Source organism: Strongylocentrotus purpuratus, unplaced genomic scaffold (assembly GCF_000002235.5).
Source record: "Strongylocentrotus purpuratus isolate Spur 01 unplaced genomic scaffold, Spur_5.0 spur5_scaffold_9, whole genome shotgun sequence".
Taxonomy (NCBI): domain Eukaryota; kingdom Metazoa; phylum Echinodermata; class Echinoidea; order Camarodonta; family Strongylocentrotidae; genus Strongylocentrotus; species Strongylocentrotus purpuratus.
This window is the reverse complement of record NW_022145615.1, coordinates 17,319,157-17,333,941: the sequence shown is the minus strand read 5'-3', so window position 1 is coordinate 17,333,941 and position 14,785 is coordinate 17,319,157. Positions and strand designations below refer to the sequence as shown.

Genomic DNA, 14,785 nt, shown 5'->3' with positions numbered 1-14,785 from the left:
CTATATATCAGATCTTATTATATCGAACAATATTTTTAATAGACTTAACAATTAATATACTTCTGTTTTTTTTTGGTTTTTTTTTTCTTGATCTTTGTAGCGTAAATAGCTCACTACAACCCTTGAGGAATTTTATGTGTCGTCTACGTTTATATTTGAAAGGTGTTGTAACGATTCAAGCTTTATTTGCTTATGATTCATCACCTTTGTGTGTTCATTCTTTATACTGTATAGGCCTATATAATAGTTCCAACTTGTTTTTGATATAACATTCTTTTTCACGTGAAGTCAAATGGATTGTAAAATTAAAAATGATTTGTTATATTATTGTCTTTATGTTGTTTTTGGCCAGGGGAGGTGGCCCGGCCCGGACCCAGGTTCCCGCTCCCCCCCCCCCCCCCCTGGATCCGCTACTGTGCATGCATGCATGCATAAATATTGCCTAACCTAGCTACCCCCCCCCCCCCCCCCCCATATATATTATAACTAGGGTCGAGGAGGCGAGGCGGTTGTCGCGTAGCAGCTCAGCTCAGCTCTGCATTTAGTGACTGAATCCCATTCCAAGCTGATCGACGCGGAACATGAACAACCGTCGATACAAATTTCGGTCTACCACTATGACCAGGTTGAAATAGACTTATGACGGTTTACTTTTAGTGTCGATCTGACCTTAGACTTAGAGTTAGGCTTTGCATGTGTGGACATGATTCTGATGATTTGTTGTCGACTGAAGAGCTAGAGTTTATCAATTTGTAAGTACTAATACTATGGCTAACTCCAGCAGTCCATGTCAGAGAGCTCCGCCGCCGAAGCTTAAGGCGTCAGAGCTCCCTGGACTCTGGAGTTATATTATGGCTACCGGTACTATTGATTTCACATGATGCAGTGCTGTGGTGGGTGAACGCAAATTCTAACACATTTTATATCATCAGTCATCACTTGTGACTGTGCCGCTGTTTTTATATCATGCTAGAGCAATTCAAATTTTAACCCTTGTTATGTTATAGATCTAGATCTAGATCTAGACCTAGATCTAGAATCTAACTTAGACCTCTAGATACTAAGTTCACTTGTTTAAAAGCAGAAAAAAAAAGAATGGCGAAAACTTGAAATATTAAATCAGCAATCAGGCAATAGTCTAGAGTCTAGTTCTAATTAGAAAGTTATGCATGTTTGAAATATGTGTTCACTAGTTAGTCTATAGAACCTACATGTAGGTCTAGATGAGAATCTCAGATTGGCAGTTTTTGTTCGGTGGATTATGACGTACAAGTTCTGCGGCCTAAATTATCGCAGATCCCATTTGTTTTTTTGTTGTGTACACAAATATTAATTTCTGCTTTTCTCCTAAGTGCCTTCTCCCTGTGGACACTACTCTAAAGATAATAATAATACTAGTATATTATAATTCCTAAGAAAAGGATAGAGGAATCGGTCATACATTTTTGAAAATTTGAGTCATTTTGTGTGTTGGAGCAGATAGGAAAGTTGTTCGCCACTTCATCACAGAGACATTATCAATTCAGCCAATTCAAAGATCCCATACCTTTTAACAACTTTCTCTTTTTTGGGCCAATTGCATTCAAACTTCTACCAGTCGATCTACTTATCTGATTGTTCTGCTTTTCTCCAGGGTGGTTTCCCTTAATCATGACAATCATCAGTGTTTGTTTGATATGCTTACCGGTATGCTTATAAATATGAATGCAGTTAGAAAACACCAAATGTGGAAAACAAATGCATATTTACCAATTTTCATTATAATTTAAAGGCCTGTCAAATTGCCTTGTGTACATGAGTACATTCGTTAGCCTCTTATTTGGGTAGGGTCGTCAAGAGGCTAACGAATGAAAGAGACATAAATTTATTTTCAGTGTAAGTAATGGTGATGTTTGTGGCTGTTGTTTTGGTGTTGTATTTATGGAGTGCAGTAAACTTGACTGTAAATTTGTAATATGTTTGAGCTAAAACTAGTAAAAGTGCATCGTATTTATAAATGGGTCTATATTATATATATATATGATAGTGAAATGAGAAATGTTATAGTGTACAACTCTGAACAAAAATTACATAGTGGAGAGCTGAGAAGCAGTCATTTGTATTAAATGATTATAACAAAAACAAGGAATAAAAGGAAAAGAAAAATTGCAGCTGAAGTCCAAAGAGTACATGTACATGTGCTTGTATAGTCATTTTGCAATAAAAGTACGGTAGGCACTATCGAACCTCCCACTAATTGTAACAGAAAATGTTTCAACTGTTCTGGTATCATAAAAAATGTAGATGCAGCTACCTAAGGAGCTAGCTAGAAGAAAAAATTCAGTTGGGGTATTATGAGCAAAGAAGAAAAAGAGAGAGATTTTCTCTTTTCTTTGATGTATATGTATTTTTCAAGCAATTTACTTGGTAGCGGGTTTATTTCATCCACTATGAAAACTTGCACAAGTCATTAGAAATTACATATTTGGCCACAAGAGGATTTTGGTGATTTCTGTTTTTTTTCTTCTCTCATTTAATAGTATGTTGACCTGCCAATTGACTGTCCATTGCTAATTAGGGTTCAGTAGGTTAAACTTCTTTGCCAGCCAGCCAAGGAACCAAGTTTGCTTTATGATTAGTTTGGTTGATATGACCCACTCAAGATAAGCTGCTGGATCATTTAACACACCCATTATGAATTAAGAATTAAGATAACATTTGGCTGTGCATTACTATCAGAAAGAATTGCTTTTATTTGTAGTGGGTAACATGTATTTGTAAACAAGTGTATAAAGTATGAGAGGGTGTGGTTCAACTATGGACCTACATGTACATGTATAATACAAATGGACATTCAACAAAGCAATTCCTTTGATCCAATGAGTATCAGGTCCATGGTTCTACTATGGTTTAAAGCCTGTCTGTACTAGTTTGGCCAGGAGGGATTAGACCACTAAGGGTAGTCACTGACAGGTGGCTATCTCATCAAATCAGCTCTCAATTAACATAAGAAAAAGAGGATCATGGGGGACCAATGGGCACCGCTTAGGCATTTTTTTCCTATATAGAGGGAGTAAGTACAGTGGGGCTTTAATACTGAGGTGATGTGACAACTTTTGATCAGGGGTGCAGCTCTGAGGGAAAATGGTTGTTTTCTGATCTCATAATGCATCTTTCATCAAACAAAAAAAGCCCAGATTTGATTACCGGTAATTCATAATAGAAGTTTTGTCAGACTTGGGTTTTCACATAAGTTAACTGATATCAAATTTATTTGAAATAAGTTTTATGATATTTCTTAATTTTCTTTGGACAGTTTTAGAAGAACGCTCTGAAGTTAGATTTTCACGTTTAAAAAGCTCACAACATCTGTGTGAAGCAGTAATTAAGGCAGAAAGAATATTTGGCCATTGTGCTGGTCTGTATAATCATATGCAGTGTTTTTGTTTTCTACTCAATATGTCACCCTGTTTAATGTAAACATAAGGGACAACAATTTAGCATTCATCTCATGAATCCATGTATACAGAAGTTGGCTTTTTAAATGCATGGTTTCAAGTTTTTAAAATATTTTGAATATATCAAATCTGAACTCATTTTGAAACATACTGTTTGTGAATGTTGTATGGGTTATACAAATGGCTTTTGCTCTCTTTTGTATTAATGGCATTGGAAATACTAATAAAAGTGCGTGATTCATTCACATATCATGGTAAATGATGCAAGGAAATTCCATTTAAATACCTTTGTGTAAATTGTCCATTACATCCCCGTACCCTATTGTGTTGCTGATTATAAAATTGTAACTGAGATAGTTTTTCATGCTTTATGCCTTTATCATTTTCTCTTCATGTTTATACAGCTCAGGCTGCTCAGCTAAAATTATAACAAACAAAACACAGTATTTGTTTGGTGTGTGTGCCTCACTAAAGGTGTTTATTGACATTCAAACATTAAAATAAAGTTGTAGGAACAACATTCAACGCAGAGATATTGCAGGGAGATTAACCCTAGGGTATGTCTGATACAGTTTGATCAATTTGAGGTTGATGGAAATACTCCACGTCATGCTTCATTTTTGGACCCCAAGCGCAAAGGTTTGTGCACCCTGATCTCGGCTATACCGACTATACAAGTATTCGTAACAGGAAAATGAAATAATTCAGAAGAGGGCTTTTCACAAAGACATCAGTGGTAGTTCAGTGGCCTATTATGATGAGAAAGTAGTTCTTGTCTGTAGAAGTTTTTGAATCATTAAAAAAAAAGATGTACTGTACCGGGTACAGTAGGCCTACAAGTATTCTGTATTGGGAAAAGTACTGACCCTTGAGATGTAATTTTTAGTTGACATCATGTGGGATGGATAGGCTTTGAAAAAAAATTTGGAGTGGAGGAAATAAGTTTGGTTATTAGTCCGTGAGAAGTATTGACTACATTTTGGAGTATCCCATCGCTTACTGCAACTCTTTAGACATTGGGGCACACAAGGACAGAAGCTGTTTATATGTCTGTCTGTTTGGTGTGGAGGAGAGGTACACTTGTACCGTTACTTGCCAAAAGATGGAGAAAAAGGCATTGTTAGTAGCCAAAATTGACTGACCATTAGTGACGTAGGGTTTGTGTTGCTGTTGTTGTTATTGCTGTCGTGGAACTTTCTTCTCAAAATGAAGCTTCAGATTCATTCATTTGAGTCATAAAAACAATCAAGAACACACTGTACTACGTCAGCATCTTCTTTTCTTCAATCTTTATAAAAAAAATCTTAATCAATCCTTAACAGGTTGTTGAAGCCCACATCTGGGCAGCTAGTACCAACATCTGCTTCAAGAGCGCCCTCAGAGTTTAAGTGTGGACAGCTTTGGCGATCTCCATCATGGATGCAGACTGCCGGTTCTCCAACAATGGGTTGGTGATGACTATGAGTACACTCGCTTCCTTCACATCAGGGACCATGCTTGTAGGGTTCTGTCTCAGTGTCACCTTCGCTATCCTCTTTAACTTCAAGGTCACAACAAAGACGCACTGTGGGGTGAGTATTGGGTACCGTAAGAAAGATAAGCATTTCAGAAACATCCAACCATATTCCATTCAATTCATGTCAATTCAGTTCAATTTTGGTTTATTAGAATAAAATATACAAAGGTGTGATGATAGTGCAGTATTCACATGCAAATACAAAAATAGAAAAGAAAAACAGAAATTGGAAGATTCATAAAATCATACATGTACATGTAGTTCAAATTATATTCTATTCATAATACCTTGTCGTCATGTTATGATATTAAAGATCTTATGACTTAGTTTGATCATGGACCTAGGTCCATGGTTTGATATATCAAACCGCCTGTCAATTGCATAACAGGGGATCATATGGAGGAGGTTAATGTACTTTGCTAAACGCAATTACCGGTGTATGGAAAAATATGGGGGAGGTTAATGTGCTTTGCTAAATGCGGTAAACAAGTTGATCAAAACATAAACCCCACATGTTTGAGGAAAAAGGAATGCAGTTTCCTTTTTTAATGACAGACAATTAAGTCACAGAATTGAAGAGTTTGTACTTTGTTGCCGAATAGCTGAATTGTGATAGTTTTACCAACAAGACTTACTACCGGTATCTAATGTATACTGTGAAATCCTAAGTGACACGTATATATGTTTTATGTTCATTATTAGAATATTTACAGTTGTGATACTTTACTACCTTTATAGATGTGATATATTTGAAGTTCATTTATTGCTACATGGAACTCCTAGCATACAAACCAAAAATATTTGTCATTTGTACCCTTTAAAACCTAACTGCACTAGTTTGGCCAGGAGGGATTAGACCTCCCTGTGTGGTCACTGGCAGGTGGTTATCTCATCAAATCAGCTCTCCATTAGCAAGGGGACCATGGGGATCAACAGGTACCGCTATTTTAAAGGCATTATTGGCTATATACAGAGCGCAAGAAAATTCTGTATAGCAATATTCTGAAGAATTTCTATGTCAAAGTATATGATATATTGTGTATGTAAACTTATTTTGATTCTTTGTACGTTTGCAAAATGTGAGCAAAACAAATTTCCAATATTGGACAACAAAAATTGAAATTGAAGTAGCTACAAGTAGTGCAGTCCCGCTTGATGTCGATTATTCTTGCAAGTACTTGTATCCACAGACAAGATGTTTTCTTGATTCCCAGGTTGCCAACTACCTACCGTCCATCAGCGCAGCCATTGCAGAGCCACCGTCCTCCTACGTGTGGAGGTTTGCTGTGGCACTGTGCACTATTCAACGCCTTGGGCTCGCCGTCACCCATTACAGCATGTACTCCTCAATCTCACTCAACAAGCCCCAGTATAGGTGGCTCTGCAAGCTCTGTTTCTTTTGCGAGTTGACAGAGAACCTGGGTCTCATCGGTCTGACTTGCGTCTCCTCCGTTGAACATCACCGTAAGTAGCAGGGAGGGTGGAGGGGGCCTTGGCAACTATTGCTTCATGCTCAGTATCCTGCAATATCCAAATTTGTAACCTCGACCTTGGATCAAACATAGCATTTGATCTTGACCTTAACCCTAATCTTACACCAACTTTAACTAGAATTGCAATCCTAACCTTTAATGTATCTGGAGGAATGGTCACCATAGCATAAGCAGGACCTTAGCCACCCCAATGTAGATGAAATTTCACATATTCCAGGGTCATTGGCCATAGGTAATTGTTCAAGAATTGGTCTGAACAGTGATATAATTAAAGAAATAAGAAATAACTATTAAAAAGTAATTAATTTGTATGTGTGTGCGTGTATGTGCTATTGACAAGTTTCAGTTCAAAGGTGATTGGTGTAACAAAATGACCCAAATGGTTGCATGCAAGCGTGACAAAATATGTGTAGTTTATAGGTTTATGTACCAGAAAGAAACAAAATATCATTGTACAGGGAAAGCCTTGCATACTAGCTAAGCTAACTGTAGAAATTGTATTTTTCAAATAAATTTGGGGATATATGATCCATGGAAGACTACAGGTATCTCATCTTAAATGATATGCATTTGTTTAAAGACCGTCAAGATACTACCGGGCCAGACGGGATTAGACCACACAGCGAGGTCACTGACAGGTGGCTATCTCATACCTAGCTCTCAACTAAAATAAGAAAAAGAGGATCATGGGGGACCAACAGGCAGAGATTGGGGAAGTTTTCTATAAGCTACAAGTAGGACAGTGGGGCTTTAAAATCTGTTTAATGTGTCTTCTTCTGGGGTTTCTTTCAGAGGCTCACGAGTACTTCTTCATAGTGTTTCAGGCGAGTGCCATGCTTTATATGATGCTCCAGTGTATGGTGTACCGACTCGCTATCACCCATGGACCAGGACCTACTCATGAGGTTTGTTTCTTCTTTAAAGGGAAAGTCGGTTTATAGCCGTTTGGTCTATTCCCATATGGTCTACCAGTCAGTGTAATTCCCAGTTTGTCTATTGCTCACATTGTTTACCATCCATATAGTCTAATAATCATTTAATCATAAATAATAATTATCATCAAATGATTATTAGACCATATGAATGGCAGACAAAATGGGCATTAGACAAACTGGGAATGAGACTAAGTGGGAATTAGACTAAATGGTCATTGGACAAAATGATAAGAAGACCAAATGATTATTGGACCATGTGGATAGTAGAGGGGTTGGGTGTGGACCACGTGGGAATAGACTAATTGGGTAGTAGACGAACTGGTTGTAGACCAAACAGCAATTCACCGGATAGTCCACTCTCTCAGGGCCTGTTCAGATATGACACAGTAAATTGATTACCTCTTCCCCCCCCCCCCCCCCACAAAAAAAAAAAAAAAATCTTACCGGGATTAAAGTTGTATGAACCGCCCTCGTGTATAAACCGCACCCAACTTTTTCGCCCGCAGAAAGAAAAAAAAACTACCCCATCCGTTTTTCTACATGTAAATCAAAGGCAACAGCCCGCAACAAAGGTCCTGCACTTATTCAATATGAGCTCTGTGTTATATGATACAGAAATGTGAAGTGCATAACATGTCATGTCGTCATTTAAGAAACAAAAACTGCTGTTTTTTTTGTTTTTTTTGGTTTACATCATATGTGAATGAGGCCTTATTTTCATGTGCCAGCATGCTTATTTGCAAGATATTTGCTCCACTTTTAATCTAGAGTGTTCACAATCCATTTGATGGCCGAATTCAGTTCTTGGGTGGCCATTTACACCATAGTGCACATAATCAAATGCCAGCCAAAGCCAACTTTTACGGTAGAGGATTCATATGCCTGTAATGAATAGCTTACCCCGCTCCATCGGATCTTTCAATCGAGTCATGCAGGGCTACACCACCTTTTATGAAAATATACCCCCATATCTGGATTGATCTAAAAACATTAAAACTGGCTTAAAGTTGATAGAAAATTTGGCTAAACATGCTGTATACTAACCCTTGCAATTTTGGTTGCTAAAATTTGATTTATCCACTTTTCATCATATTTACCCTGGATTGATGAAAAAAAGGCCTGATTTCTCTTTTTTTAAACATGTCTTTCTTCAAAGGAGGTAACTGGTGATATTATAAATTATAAATGTTCATATTTCGCCTAGCAAGTTAAGACTTTGATAATATTCTGTCTTTGTTTAAAGAAGAATTAATCACAATATTGATTTTTAAATATCACTACTACTACTACTACTACTACTACTACTACTACTACTACTACTACTACTACTACTACTACCACTACTACTACTACTACCACTACTACTACTACCACTACTACTACTACTACTACTACTTCCACTTCTATTATATTATTATCTTTATTCGCATACATGTATTTATGTTTTTCAGGAAACCAAGACTTTCATGAGGAAAGTGTGTCTGTTTCTCACCAACCTTATTGCCTTCTTCTCTGCCTTGTATTTCTTCTACCGTCATAACCATTACTGTGAGCCTGGAGGTGAGTGTTAAAGCCCCACTGCACTACTTGTAGCTACTTGCTCCCTCTATATAGAAAACAATGCCTAGTAATCGGTGACCATTGGTCCCCCATGATCCTCTTTTTTAATGTTAATTGAGAGCTGATTTGATGAGATAACCACCTGTCAGTGACCACGCAGGGAGGTCTAATCCCTCTTGGCCAAACTAGTGCAGATAGGCTTTAAAACATGCAATGTGTCACCACGGAACTCAAACACAAACTTGGCCGTTTCTGGTATTATTACAAAGATTGATAATAGTATTGTGACTGGGAGTTTTTGTAGAGTCCTTGTGTCTTGGTGCTCCAGTATACCCAGGCTATATAAGTTCTTTTTCCTATTATGTCTTCAAAATATGAGCTTGGAATATTATATCTACAAAGAACTGTTTCACTTGAAATACACTATTATTATCAGTTAAAGGTAAAGACCAGTTATGGTCATGCGATTGCATTGTGAAAGAAACGTTGTGGAATCGATCAGAAAAGGTTGATCATCTAGCATCTAGCATCTGCAAGGTTCTGGAATCATCAAAATGATAAGAAATTTGGCCCATTCTTTGTAAAGTTACAAGCACTATACACAGAAAGATGTATATGGGACTACCCTATATCCCTCACAGACCATGAGAGAAACAATTTTTCCAAATATATGAATTATTAGGCGGTTTCCCGGCAAATTTTTTATCATCATGTATTCGTCAAAACATATTCTTTCACATGATTGGTAATGAGAGCTTCCATTTCATTTTTTGAAATTGGGGCGTTTCCAATACTGGTCTTTACCTTTAACGTAAAAATATGCGCTCGCATAGAATAGACTGCACCCAAGTCGGACTTGGGTTCTATGCACAAGGTTTTATGCTATCCTCTTTTTTCTTCATAAATGTACTTACATAAATTAACCCTCAGCTCTAGAATACGAGGTAAAGTTTTATTAGGTTCAGCTTATATTCTAGCTATACACATTATTTGTCCGGATGGTACACTTTAACATCACTGGACAGGGTTTAGATACCTTTACAGTATATTCAAAAGTGACAACTGTGGACTGTGACCGGGGTAATAATGTTGGAGCGCCAGGAGCATGAAAGCGTGATGGACATGATGAGCGCTATCGGCTACCCCATTATTATTATTATTCATGCAACATCTTTTCTTTATTATTTTTCTTTGACAGTGTACACCATCTTTGCCTTCCTGGAGTACATTGTCGTGATTAGTAACATCCTCTTTCATTACATGGTGACAAACAATTTCAAAGAGAGGGAGGTGAGGATGGGCTCTCGTGCCGGGAGTAAACTTTAACGGTAAGTTCTTTGGGTGATTGTCTTCACAATCTTTGCTGCTCAATTGCAAAGCAGAAGGGTGCAAATGGATAGGGAAGGGGGCACAGGTTAAGAGTAAACACACATCCAACCCTTTTGGCCATGATTTGAGTCTTTGTAACACATGCATTCAGTGAAACCTGTTGCCAGAGCTAAAGCTGGGGTAACAATATCCTTTGTAAGCGTCTCTATGCGTCATAATGTGATATGCGCTATACAAGAACACCATATTATAATATTATTTAACGAACTGCTGGGTTAGTGTATAGGCATTGGCTCCTCAATCTAAACTGCTGTGTTAGAGTTTGATTTTTATTCAAATTTTCATCTCTAAACACCAACATCTGTCGTGAAATCACCCATGGTATGATTATCTTTCCACATTGCCGTCATAGTAATTATCATTTTTGCTTTCTTCTCCCTATCACACATCCCTCTACCAGTTTTTCTTTACATGATAGGTGCCTTTGATGATTCCAATGTAGTGTGCCATGTTCAAGGATCCTCAAAAGCAAGCGAAAGAGTTGTCAGATGTGATGAAGCTTTGTCTAAACTGGGTTACTTTGGAGGAGACTTGGGAAGGGAGTGTACTTTCAAAGAATCTTGTTTTTCCATTCAAGTTCATTCCATTTTATTCCTTTTTAATGTAGACTGTAGATATGACATTTTGTGTGATTGTCATTGATGTGAATTGGTGCATAAAACTTTTTTGAGTTTTTAATTCCTTCCATTTTATGTTTTCGACTTTTGTTATTATTCTTTTTTGTTGAAAAATATGTATGATTTTTATCTGTTTTAATATCAGTCATATCAGTCTTTACAAAATACCTCAAATGTGATTTTTGTTGTTGCTTTGAACGTGCCGATACATAAGACACCAGGGTATTTGGATACCACAAGGGTTTGTGGTCTATGTCGGTAGCTCTGTGAGTGCTTACGAAATTCACTGTACGCTCCTGTATATTGGTAGCCTGGTGGTCCACAATGGGTTATGTAACAATGACAGGTTTTAGATTTAGATCTACAATAATACCGTCTGTCAGCCAATGGTTTTACTTATCATTATAAAAAATTTAATTGTCACATTACATATACATATAGTTTATCTTTATCCGTGAAGTCTGGTCACCTTTTTAAGTTATTCAAAATGAGAGATATTTATAAGATATATATAGTTGTCATTAATTTTTTGTCTAATTGTGCTGCCATAGACTTTATACATGTTTATATTATGAAATATAAATTTTATTAAAAATAGATATTTTTCAACTTTTTATAAATGCACTGGTAGCTGGTTTTTAATTCTATGTCTAAATGCTCTTCTAGAGACTTTAATCATGTTTACTTTATAAAGTATACATTTTATGCAAAATAACTTTTCTTACATTTTTTTTAACAACGTTTTACAAATGTACTTATTTTTTCAATGACGGGTCATATCGTCCTTGTTTGCACAAAGTGACGGTAGTGAGGAAAATCGTAACGCAAAGTGAATGCAATTTTTTTTCACTACCGTCACTTCGTGAAAACAGCGACGATATTTGTACTATTTTAAAGGTGTTTGTTTAGACTTTGTCAAAAGGCAAATGAAATAATGCCATACATTTTGTTCAGGATTGATCTATTTCATAATACAGGGTTTATGCAATTTTAATGATTCAATCAAATCAATTCAGGTTACTGGTACATGTTCATATTGTCTATATTGATAAAGAAATGGGTACTAGAATGTCCCACTACTCCCACACAAAAGCTATGGGCTTCCGTGGTGGGAATCTGTAGAGAGACAGTTTTAGTTTATAGAGGAAACATGTGTATCTGACAAGAATATGCACATCAAGACTAGGGATATACTAGGGCTATCAACCCTCCTGCAATTGGAGAGAGTCTCATGCCGCCATGCTCATTCTCCCACCGTCCCACCAGCTCGTGGCGGGAAACTCCCGCCACCACACCCCTCCTCCATATAGCGATATATGCTTTTATAGCATTTTGCTTCTTTGATTTCAATTTTTCAAAGTGAGAAGTAAAATAGAGCTGAATGAAAGCACTTCATTGAAATCGCATACATTGCAAAATACAAACACGAATCTGAATATATGGGACATTTCGTAAACAAGACCTAATTCCTTACTTTTGCTATGTTTATTACACAAGCTTGGTATTTGTTTTAATTTCCAAATGCAATCTGTTTGGCAGATATCATTTACTTTGCAATGTATTTTATTGGGAATTTTTATTATTTTGATTTTAGTCACTCAAGCATTATACAGTGGAAACACTTATATAGCGAGGTATCTATTATAACAAGGTAATTTTGCTGGTCCCAGCTCTTTATGTTCTTTTGTTTTTTTTACCCTGATATAACGAGGTAATTTCAACTGTCCCAAGGACCTTGTTATAACAAGTTTCAACTGGGTAGTCATTTATAAAAATAGATTGTTGCCGCATCGAGGTTTGTACATGGCTTTCCCCAGTAGTATTGAAATTCTATTTAATAGAATTTCAATAAATTTAATAGAATTTCAAACTAAATCTTATCTTCAAAATGTCTTCTTGTAATACAAGAAGACATTTTGAAGATAAGATGTAGTTTACAGGTAATGTTTTACACAGATCAGGACATGAACGTATCACATATTTATATGCAGCTGATTATTTAAAGTTGTTTTGGTTTTTAAATCACCTTGCCCTAATTAAAAATTGCCACAACTATATACACTTGTGTTTTTACAAATTTGTAAATGTATATTCATTTCAGGACGAATATCTCTTGGCATTATGATACCTAATAAAGGCTCATGGGACTTATATTGTTGGTCAAGTGAGCCCTAAAATAAGCTGTCAGAAGGCCAGTAAAGCCGACATTATCAGACTCGTAGACCATCCGCCAACTTCTACTCTGGATCCAACACCTTGCCTTAAACCAAATTGCAACCTTAACCTTAGCCTTTGTCTTTGACTTATTGAAAAAATGAAAAGTAGCAGGTGTCAGTAGTCAGTACACCTGTTAATTTGAGGACATATTCTTGTAATAATTAAACCCTTTATCATAACCATGGCGATTTAAATTAACAAGGTAAAATAACACTAGCTCAAGGTCATATAAGGTGTATTACTCTTTTAACATAATTATTAATGCAGGATTTGCCAATTTTTTAGCTAAAGCTTTGAAATATTTAATTCTAATATCATGGAAAATTGTTCAGTTTTACTTGTGTAAGTAATATACTTTTTTCTGAAGGTAATTGTCATAGAAACAGGGTCAAAATAATATATATTTTGTCCTGGACATATGGTATGAATATAAATGCATTAAAACTGTGCCATCGCATCTTTGTGTTTTGGCAATTCCTCCAAAAAATGTCTTCCATTTTTTTAAATAGGTTATTGTATTAATATTTATCATAGAAACAGGGTCAAAATTATGAAGATTTTTTCCTGGATACATTGCATCAAAGAAAATTCATTACAATTCTGCCATATCCATATTAAATCACATATTTGTGTGTTGGCAATTCCAAGGAAAAGTGGACTTGTCATTTTTAAAATTGTTTGAATATTAATATGCCTTGTATGTTTTGATTTTTGAAATATTTGATTCTACTGTTCTGGATAATATGAAATGTAGAAAATTAATTCTATCATTGAATTGTATACATGTAGTACATGTACTAACAGTGAAAAATATGAATGTATTTGTATGCATACTTTGAGGCCTTGGAATTGTGATAAGATACATGTCAATTTCATATCTTGTCAAAATGATGTATTTTGTAAACATTGCCATTCACAGGTATTCATGCAAATTTTTGTATAACTTTTGTGTATGCACTTAATTGCCGTTATTAGGATTGAGTGTTATTCACTACGTTTTGATGGAAATAACTTTTGCTGTGACGTGCTTTTTTTGAGGATGGTTTTCCTTTTGAGAAATGAAGATGTAATATTTTTGTTATTTGATGTGTATATTGTGCTAAATAAAGCCTTTTCTTGGGGTCATACTATAATCTTGCTCTTCTTGTTATTTTTTTACAAAATACCATGTACCGGTATGTTTAACAGAAATTTTGTTGATTTGTAAAAATACCATTACTACAGCAAAGTGAGTTGGGTATTAAACTTAAACTTACTTTGTATATATAGGTAAAGAATGTATTAAACCTGGGCCAGTTCATCTTGCTTGATATTGGATAATTCCAAGGGGAAAGAAAAGTAAAGAGAGAGAGAGGGGGAGGGGGATTGATAGAGAACAGTGAATGTTGTTGTTGTTATTGGCATTTCAGCGTTTGGAGAGAGAGAGAGGGAGTGATAGAGAAAAATAAAGGGAGAGATAGAGAAAAGAAAATGGGGGAGAGGGATTGATTGAGAAAGAAAACGAGGGAGAGGGAACGATGGAGAAAATTAAAGGAGAGAGGGGGAGTGATAGAGAAAATTCAACAGAGAAAAAGAGGAGGTGATAGAGAAAATTAAAGGGAGAGAGAGATAGAGAGGGGGC

The 14,785-nt window shown here is 36.1% G+C and overlaps 1 protein-coding gene across 2 annotated transcripts; it reads left to right on the top strand.

Annotated features, from left to right (window-relative positions):
• Nucleotides 1–524: 524 nt before the first annotated feature.
• On the top strand, nucleotides 525–12,024 carry LOC585353 (post-GPI attachment to proteins factor 2). Of its 2 annotated transcripts, none has more exons than XM_030976592.1 (7): nucleotides 525–752; nucleotides 4,760–5,008; nucleotides 6,168–6,417; nucleotides 7,239–7,351; nucleotides 8,833–8,941; nucleotides 10,140–10,269; nucleotides 10,731–12,024. In XM_030976592.1, the coding sequence occupies exons 2-6, from the start codon at nucleotides 4,853–4,855 to the stop codon at nucleotides 10,265–10,267; spliced, it is 756 nt and encodes a 251-aa protein (XP_030832452.1). In that variant the 5' UTR covers nucleotides 525–752; nucleotides 4,760–4,852; the 3' UTR covers nucleotides 10,268–10,269; nucleotides 10,731–12,024. The 2 variants fall into 2 exon arrangements, with proteins under 2 accessions (XP_030832452.1, XP_030832451.1); XM_030976591.1 differs by having other exon boundaries at nucleotides 526–752; nucleotides 10,749–12,024.
• Nucleotides 12,025–14,785: the final 2,761 nt, after the last annotated feature.

Bases quoted from the DNA above. Each gene is read 5' to 3' on its own strand.
- LOC585353 (XM_030976592.1), top strand. From the start codon at position 4,853: ATGGATGCAGACTGCCGGTTCTCCAACAATGGGTTGGTGATGACTATG. The intron at 6,418-7,238 runs GTAAGTAGCAGG...GGTTTCTTTCAG, and splicing joins CTCCTCCGTTGAACATCACC to AGGCTCACGAGTACTTCTTC. The intron at 7,352-8,832 runs GTTTGTTTCTTC...TATGTTTTTCAG, and splicing joins GACCAGGACCTACTCATGAG to GAAACCAAGACTTTCATGAG.